Below are 9,557 nucleotides of genomic sequence, written 5' to 3'. Positions count from 1 at the left end.
GGTAGTGCGAAGGGCAGTACATCACTGGGGCCAAGCTTCCTGCCATGCAGAACCTCTATACCAGGCGGTGTCAGAGGAAGGCCCTAAAAATTGTCAAAGACTCCAGCCACCTTAGTCAGATTGTTCTCTCTGCTCCCACACGGCAAGTGGTACCGGAGTGCCACCAAGTCTAGGTCCAAGAGGCTTCTAAACAGCCTCTACCCCCAAGCCATAAGACTCCTGAACATCTGGTCAAATGGCTACCTAGACTATTCACATTGCCCCACCCCCCTCTAGTCTCTTTAATTACTTGTTACTTTTATTTCTGATTCATATCTGTAGTTTTTGAAACTGCACTGTCAGTTAGGGGCTCGTAAGTAAGCATTTCACCTGTTGTATTCAGGGCATGTGACTAATGAAATTTGACTTGAAAGCACCTTTTGAGTGTAACCTTAAGATACAAATATAGAACAAACAGTGACAATAGTCAGGTTAAAAAATATTTTATTTTGTTTGAAACAAACATTTTACAACACCACTCTTATTCATCGTAGGCTATATCCACCAGCATACAAGCCGATTTTAAGCACTAAAATCATTTACAGCCAACAATACAAGTGCTGTATATCTGTGAAGCTTTGAAAGTTGCAATCTATCATTGATTTCTTCTCACAAGGTGTATACAGAAGCTTCTCAAACAACCTGCAGTTAATGTCGAAGACATCTGTTCAGAGCGATCAATAATGACAGAAGTGCTGGGAGTCACTCATAACTACTCAACCAGTTATAACGATTGTTGACATGTAATAAATTCGTAAGGACTTGGATGATCTAAAACTCTGTACCACATAGGAAGTAGGTCACCGTTTGAGATGCACCCTTGAATACTCCAGATGTTATTACCAACTTAAAACAAGATATACGATGTGACAATGTCTTTGAGCCACAACAGGTGTCCATTTTGGTTTTGTGCTTTTCAACATGACATTGTCAGCTTAATCTTTATATGCACACATTTTAATTACAGCTTAGCCAAATTGTATACTAAAAACTTGAGTAATACATTTGATTTGCAACAAGAACAATAACTAATCTAGGGGGAAAATGCATTAGAACCGTGCCTGTAAAAGAGTATAGAAGTGGCCTATTTTAGAATGTTGGGTGTTGTCTGAAGCCTCTACAGTAGGTAAAAAAACATTTTGAAAATACAACAAGAAAACGTTAAAAAGTCCCACCCCCAAAACATGTGATATCATTGAAAAGCCCAGAATGTCCTCTCAGAGTTACAACAGGACTTAACACAGTGGCATGTATGGCCTCAGAGATAGGGATCAACAATTACTGTCCATTAGAGTGGACAGAAATGAATTGCTGGGTCTCAGGAGGATGAAGACATTTCAAGAAGTAGTACAGTGTTATTTGGGTTGATCCAGGACACTTGGGTTTAAAAACAGTAATGAGTACCCTGGTTATTGAAAGAGCAGCAAATAATTTAATAGAAAAATAATGTACAAAGCCATCAAGCACACATCTTTGTAGCTTTTAGAAGAGATACCCAAATCCAAACAGTGATTAGATCAAAGTGTGAAAACTCTCAGTCAGCACGAAGGATTTGAGATTCATTCTTCTATTGTGTCACACAAGATGGAGTCTCTAAAGGTCACAGTTCTTCATGGTTCTTCTGTCCTGGTCCTGAGTGGAGGCTGAAACAGACAGATGAATGCCATTAATGATTAGGATACAGGTTGTAACCGAATGTCAGTGCTATATAACTGCAATTTATTACTGCGCAGGAATAAGAGCAACTTAATGTAAAACGTTAGCGAAGGTTTTTGTTTACACATAGATGTAACGTAGTTAATTGATCCAGTGGAGAAATGTACCTGTTAAGTCTCTGAACCGTCTCTTCGCCTCTGCTCTTTCTTCTGAATCAAAATACCACACTGTTACAGCATATCTGGAACAAAGCAAAATTCTAAATGATTAATACATAATTACACTGCATCTTTATCGCATTATTATTATTATTATTATACACATTTTCATAACAACAGTGTGATGCATCATACAGACCTTGTTGCATATGACGGCAGCACCTCGTGTGGATTCCTTCTATCTGACCAGAAGAACAACAGTCTGTCAAACAGGGGCTCAACATCGGCAACGTAGGATTTGCCCTCAGGAAAAATCCTAAGAATTCCTCCATGCTCCTGCAACATAACAGATACATATGGTTGACTTCAGCTTCACAGAACAAGAAGTTAAGCTAGAAAAGGCTTGGTATGCATTTTACAAAGATCAGAAGCCAAAGGGTGTTTTCAAACAAGCGGTGGGCGTACTATTTTTATGGCAACATCTCACATTTTCATAGTATAAAAATAAACCATGCTTAAATATAATGACGTTAATTATGTTATAGCGGGAACTAAACCATCGAAAAATACAAAAGTGACTTTCTTGGAAATGTAACTAATTTAAAAGGATTGGCGTTGATTGCACCTAAATTATTTTATAATAGGTGACAATAAATATATGTCATAAGAATGTATACATGTAATAATGTTTAATATATATTCAATAAATATGTAAAAATAATAATACTTGTGTAGTTAATTTAATGGATTATGGAATGCATGTGTAATGAATCTACCACTCCACCTCTGCGTTCCAGTTCTTGTTCAGGTAGTAGATACAGGTGACACAGCGACCGTCAGCGTTGGGATTGTCCACATGTTTAACATATCCCGTCCCATTTCCTGGATAGCACGCCACCATCGCCTGAAATAGACAAACAAAAAACATCAATTCTGAGTCCATTCCACATTATATTTAGTATACTCGCTAATAATCATTAGATAATATGTAACAAACAGACTGTAGTGTACCCAATTACAGAAGCCTTCGTGTGGGAAAGTATGTGTATTTTTCAGTGGCCTTGGAATATTCTAAAAATACAGAAATAGCTTCTGCATTTCAGAGACAAAAATAGAACAAGACCAGATTTATGGGTAAATACCTTGGTTGCAAAAATGTCCTGTAAGCATTGCGTGGCGAGGGTGCGTTGTGGTTTCAGAAGGACTGGCCTACGTGCATTCAGTTAGCAGTCCAAGGAAACACAATTAACCAAACTCGTAATTTATCTTGTGATAAGAAAGCCAAGAAAAGCCATCAAAGCCATGCTAATGAAAACGCTTGTGGTCAAGGGGCCAAGAGTAGACACATTGGATCAGATAGGTTTGCTAGAGGCCCAGTCAAGGCAACATTTTGTCAAATGATATTTGATTTGGGCAACGTGCGATAGATATTTTGCATGTGTGATACAGTGCAGATGCAAAGGAACAGGATTGGACCCAAATATTTTGTTGAAACGTGATCAGATATTGGGATTCCACAATATGTGGCAGGTAGCTTAGCGGTTAGAGCATTGGGCCAGTTACCGAAAGGTTGCTAGTTTGAATCCCAGAGGCAAAAAAAAAAATGTAACTTAACCCTAACATTTCCATTTCACCAAACACTTGTACAGAATGTGTGCAACAGGACAAATATAAGCAACTCCTATTTGACCTTGTGGTTGTATTATTTCAGCTGTACCTTCCTAACCCTTAGGAAACAGGAGGTCCTGTTCGTGCCTATAGAGGTTTGACCTTCGACCCTCACATTACAGAAAAAGGTCACTGGACTCAGACTGCTTACACATTGAATTCAGCCACTGCGTTGCCTAATAAGTGACTTCCCTGAAGGTAGTGTGACAAGCACAGCGGTAGCTAAAAAAACTATGCTTTTCCTTTCCAGTTGCTAGGATACAATGCAAAGGGACAAATCTTTTGGTCTTATGTCAGGGAAAATTACATTTACAATTTAACAGCAACCTTTAGACATGCATCATATAAATCAAACTTTTCTCTCTCCTTTGATTACTGATCGATTGATGCATGCATACACCTACATAATAAATCTGCAATAAAATCACTCTTCAGAAGCAACATCACAAGGGACTTATCTGGTCAAGTGATCCTTTAGTTCATTTGCACAGCATCATATCTCAGCACGTGCTGAGGAAAGGAGTATTATGACACACCCAGTGTTTACGGTCTACAGTCGGGGAACATATGCATGTACGCACAGTGTTGTCAAAGAACAGTGAAAACACGTGAAACAAGAGAGAAAGGAAGACAGCGAGGAAGGGGAAGTCCACACACAGAGCAAAGCTGGCAGGCTGCCAGGATGTTGAAGGTTTAATGACAGAGCTACGTGTGGAGCGTGAGCCAGCAGACTCCACATGTAGTACTGCTAGGTCTACCGACCTCTCCCCCCCCCCCCCGCTCTTCCCCTCCCTCTCACTCACTCTATACATCCATTGACTTAAATCTGTAAATCCTTTTAGAGATAACAAATGTATTTTTGCTCTTCTTAAATTTCAAATCAAGGTAAACAACAGCTAGCTTTTGTTGTTACTTCTTATAATCAGTCCATCTGATCAATGGGTTGTCTACATAAGGTTGGGAGCAGGATCCAGGCATGTGGGAAAGAGAGAAGGGCGTGATGGGATGTAAAGTGTGTGTCCCCCCCTTCTGTCTCAGTACCCAGCATCTATGCTGCAATAGTCTATGTGCTGGGGGGCTAGGGTCAGTCTGTCCTATCTGGTGTAATTATCTTGTATTATATGTGGGGTCATGTGTGAACTTTGAAATTAGAAGTAACATACCTCTCTCTATATCTGTCTGATTGGCTAGGTCCGCTACGCTATGAAACCACACACTACCGGCCGCAATTGATATGGTGAAAACAATGTGTGGGGAATCAGAGGCACAGACACTCACATTAATACCTTTATCAGATAACACGGTTAAACAAATAATGCATGATATTGCTAGCAATCAAGAGGAAACGGACTGAACACCTCAAACTCCCCAGCTTATGCTCTCCAAATGGACGTTAGCTGTGAGGACCGAGATTGCCATGCATCGACTTTTGTTCGCTATACATGTCAGGGGATGCTATTCACAAGGACATATTGTTATTTCTCACGATTTCCAAGAATGAAACGGCCTATGGGATGTTCAGTGTGTTGCGTTATATCGTCGAAAAACTGATTCCATATGGGATCGAACGGTGGGCTTTTGCACAGATGGGCTCCGTCATGGGGACGGTGTGTAGGCCAAAGGGACTAAAAGAGAATACCCTGCAGTCTCCCTCTGAGCATTAATGCCTGCGTTCAACACAGCTGGAAACTCTGACATGGGAACTCTGAAATCTCCGACTTCTGACTTCAGTGCGTTCAATGCAACTGGGAGCTCAGAAAGAAACGAGCTCCGACTGGGAAAGATTGGTATGAACCGTCATCTAACTCAGAATTCCAACTTGGGAACTCAGGCCTCTTTCTGGAGCTCTGATTTTCCGACCTAAAGATCACTGACGGAAAAATAAGATATGAAATCACAACATCTTATTTTTCCAAGTTCCCAGTTGTCTTGAAAGCACCATAAAACTTATGGCAGGCTACCCTTCGCAAGCTCATATCTGTGTGAACCTGGATTCAGTACACTCCTCTGCATTAAAACCAAATATCAATCCAGGTTGGATGTGACAGCTGAGATGAGGTGCGCACTGTGGACCACGCCCCCTGACTGAGAAGCTTTGACGTGACATGCATCAAGCACACCCATCTCATTAGTGGTGGTGAGATCAGATCCATTATGTCAGACTAATTAGCAATTGACTGCCCCCACATTAAAAGTATGTGATTGTGAGTTGAGAAGACAATCAGAAATACTGTTGGAATGTTTTTCAATTCACTGCCATAGCCCCAAATAAAAAAAAAGATTTTCACATGGGTGGGGTTGCGAGAATTTTCAAATATCAAAATGGGGTCTTGGCCCAAAATGTTTTGCGAACTCTGTCTTGGAGACACACAATTATTATAAATGCATGAGGATAAAAATGGGAGTAATAAATACACAAAATTGTGGTTATCCAAAGTTCACTGACATTTAAATCAAAGAGAGTACAGTATGAAGAGGGGCTAAAACTGCTTCTCCGATAGAACACTTGTACCCGATCACACTTGTAGGGGATGTCAGCTAAGCTCATGCGTAGTAGAAACACATCGGGTCTAATGGTAGTCTCATGCCGAACTGCGCAGGCCGTAAAAATCAAAAGGGCCTCCATCGATATAGTTATTTTTGTACGAAAATTAAAGTGTCAATTTGTCACTTTCACAAGTTTGGAGTAATAAGATGTTCAACCACTTATGACATTGGCTCAAATCTAGGTTTTGCCTTTAGATTTAAAGAATGAATAACTAAGGAAGAATGTATCAATTCTCTCATTTACTTCTCAAACCCAGGCCTGGCCTGTTTTACAAAAGTTCCTGGAAGTCTTGCGATGTTGTGCCTCTGAGTTTAGAAACTCTGATAACGTTCTAGCCAGCCAACTTCAGCTAACTCAGATACATCAAACATGAATTTTCGTCAAAAACAACTAATATATATAAAATATTTAATTAATTGTTATTTTAGAATGTAGGTAACAGTTTTATAAAAGCAGCAAGACATAAGGTAGTGCTGTATCATGAATACAGTCACAGGTAAATGGGTTGACTGGCCCATCGCCTCGGGCCACAACGCCATTTACCTGCGACTGTATTCGTGATACAGCACTACCTTGTGCCTTGATGCTTAATTATACCATGGCATTGTTGAATAGCCGTTTCTGATTGGCTTGAAGGGCATTCTAGAGCGTGCATTATTTCCCTATAATGCATGGTAATATTCAATGGTTATGAAGTTCATTCTTACATGTTCTTTGTTTGAGCTGCTTTTGAAAGCAAAAGTCAAATTGAAAACATTATTGGGGTTGTTGAATTCGACTTTCATAATAACAAGCTATGAGGATGGTTTCTTAGCTAGCAAGTCTGGTCAATGGTTATGTCCAAAGCAACTAACGTTAATGTAGCTATCTAGTAAACTTGCTAACTAGCTACTTCAGTTGGTGTTAAACACATTTCTAGCAGCAAATGTGTTCAATCATAGCCGTGTTAAAAGCGGGATAGTCTCGGTGCTCCATGCGTTCTCTGTTAAACAAAGCAATTCGGACGAAGGTTGGTGCCACTCCGCTACTCGTCGTGGAACACACCTTCCACAGTGTGCATTATTTTCCATTTAATGCATAGCACCTCGATGATTATCCCTTAAATATCGTTCAACATTCATCGCTCTAGATACAATATTAACATAATCAAATAGAATATAAGGACAAAGTGATCACATTTTTTTCCACCTTCAAACCAAGGAAATACACGTAATTTATGCACAATTGTCGCACAATTTACCTTTGATCTTTCTCGAATAATACTTTTCCCAAGTCGGCCGATGCAATGAGTAACCAACTTATCGATTAAGGTAAGGAGGATGTTAATAGCCTCGCACCCTCTTTCAACTCCACTGACCCAGGCTATCTTGTCACCCCGAATGTTCCTTTTGGAAATCCCACAACTCCGGTCAGGACCAGCTAGCTGTCCGTCCTGCAGAACTCCAGAGCTGTGCAGCTCTTTCACTTGGTCCAAAACAAAGTGTCCAACCAATTCTCCTAGGAAGTTATCCACGTAAAAGAATCCTTGGTCAAGTAGGGACGGGACAATCAGGTCCAGGGCTAACCGCTCCAAGTCTGTGTCCAATGCATGTTGCAGAAGAGGCATTTTCGCGATTTATGAAGAATTTAACTAAGCTTCTAAAGTTATGTTACTGAAACTGCCACGATAGTGTCAGTGCGTTAGGCTCACTGATACATATGTTTAAATAATTCAGCCCTTCTCGCTCTGCAGAAACGAGTACAATATATTCTTAAGAGACGCAATTTCACAAGAGTTCTGTTCTGCAACAAAGTGTAAAGAAGCAGCGAATGAGAGGCACCTGCATATAAATACGGAACGTGCTGGATGTGTTGTAGAGGGGCGGAGGCAAGGACTTTCATTAATTGAAATAACTTTCTGCATAGTTCACGCTTTTAATTTGTCGTTTTCGTTAGGGATGATAAAATACAAATATTTATAAGTATTTTGGGGCTAATTGGCCTATGCAATTTATTTTTAAAATAATACATGTTTATTTCTGTGCAAGTGTGATGCCGCCATTGACGATTCCACCAGGCGCATGTAGCCCTCGAAGCCGCTTGATCGCTGCACTTTCTCTCCGCAGACAAAGATTTTTCTAACTAATCCAAGATAGACCACAGCCTGTAGCTTCCAAGAGGAGCAAATTAATCATAACCGGCAGAGCAAGCAAAGAGATGGCAGAGCCATGCACGAGCTAGCGAGATCCTATTGGCGAGTTCTAATTGCAATTTGCATATTTCCGTTAGGGAACGCCTACTCTGTGAAGTGTGTGCAATAACTCAATTCGCCCTTGTACTCCTTTCAAACAACGCATTTAAAAAAAACTTTGGCAAAGGGTAAAGTCTACAAAACTTTGTCCTGTTCCTAATAGATTCTAGTTTTGGGAACAGGAAAATGTGTTGAGTGCAAATGTTGGGCTTCCTCTCATCACCATATATGGTAGTGAGTAGAAACGCCAAGAGGATGCTTCAGATTTATACATCCTGTGAAACATCTGACTGATTGTTCTAGCTGTGCTACAGAAGTTAAATTAACATGACCATAGTTCATGAGCCAGGGGGGTCGGACGGGCGGGCTCACTCGGGTAGACGATGTCTCATGGTAACTTATTTAAATGTTTATGTCCCTAGAGTTGGAAAATGTGTGATAGCAGTGCAGCAATAGTAACTTTCTGTGTATAACTCTTCTTTCATCCCTCCATCCATAAAATGTTATATGACAAACAATATCAGTATACAACAAGTTATTGCTTACTTATACCCTTTAATCATATATAATTGGAAAGCTTAGATTCACAGCTATCCATTAGACACATTTTCAGAATGTTCAGGTCAACATAATTCTGACCTCTAGGGTAGGCTACATATCAGAATAATCTGTAGTAATTGCTTTAAAATGGACACCCTGATACATTTTAAACTTTGTTTGACAGGTGGTTCTAAAGGGTAATTAAATTAGCTTTCAAATGATATTTAATGTAACCAACTTTGAAAGCACCAGCTACAAACATTGTTTAAAAATCTCAAATGTTGTGCCTTGACATTAGAATGTTGGAAGTTTAGCCATAGAATTCCATGTAATGGGGCAGCTATGTTTTTGGATTGTAACTTTGGTGATAGAGGCACCAATTTGCACACACACAGCTAGAACAGGGTTTTAAAAAGATTTGTAGATACAGGGCCATAACAGAATTCACGCATTAACCCCACAGAAGACTTTTTCCAATATGGCCACCAAACAACTCAATGGGGTCTTGTTGGACAATTTCACATTGTAATGGAATGTAGGCTACGGGCAAGTTTATAGTCCTCATAATGAAAACAGCTATTAGGATAACATTGTATATCATTTTAATCGGCTCACATCCATGACTATTCACCTGTCCATTTGACATGTTTGAAGATTAATATTGCAATTATTGATCATATATCTTTAGAAATCAGAAAAACTGACAGCTTTTTTGGCA

General features: G+C 39.8%; 1 protein-coding gene across 1 annotated transcript; it reads right to left on the bottom strand.

Annotated features, from left to right (window-relative positions):
* Positions 1-466: 466 nt before the first annotated feature.
* On the bottom strand, positions 467-8,176 carry LOC110497687 (prolyl hydroxylase EGLN3). The gene is made up of 5 exons (XM_021573964.3): positions 7,310-8,176; positions 2,638-2,757; positions 2,053-2,189; positions 1,863-1,936; positions 467-1,682 (listed from the first exon to the last, which is right to left on the bottom strand). Exons 1-5 carry the CDS (start codon positions 7,673-7,675, stop codon positions 1,633-1,635), a joined length of 747 nt encoding a protein of 248 aa, XP_021429639.1. The 5' UTR covers positions 7,676-8,176; the 3' UTR covers positions 467-1,632.
* Between the last annotated feature and the right edge of the window lie 1,381 nt (positions 8,177-9,557).

The sequence above is a fragment of the Oncorhynchus mykiss genome, chromosome 19 (genome assembly GCF_057628025.1).
Source record: "Oncorhynchus mykiss isolate SJ-2025 chromosome 19, ASM5762802v1, whole genome shotgun sequence".
NCBI classification, from domain to species: Eukaryota; Metazoa; Chordata; class Actinopteri; order Salmoniformes; family Salmonidae; genus Oncorhynchus; species Oncorhynchus mykiss.
This window is presented reverse-complemented; position numbering and strand designations above follow the sequence as displayed.

Coding starts and splice junctions, on each gene's coding strand:
- LOC110497687 (XM_021573964.3), bottom strand. CDS start 7,675: ATGCCTCTTCTGCAACATGCATTGGACACAGACTTGGAGCGGTTAGCC. Junction 2,190..2,637: donor ACAAGAACTGGAACGCAGAG/GTGGAGTGGTAG, acceptor GTTATGTTGCAG/GAGCATGGAGGAATTCTTAG. Junction 1,683..1,862: donor ACGGTTCAGAGACTTAACAG/GTACATTTCTCC, acceptor TGTCTGTTTCAG/CCTCCACTCAGGACCAGGAC.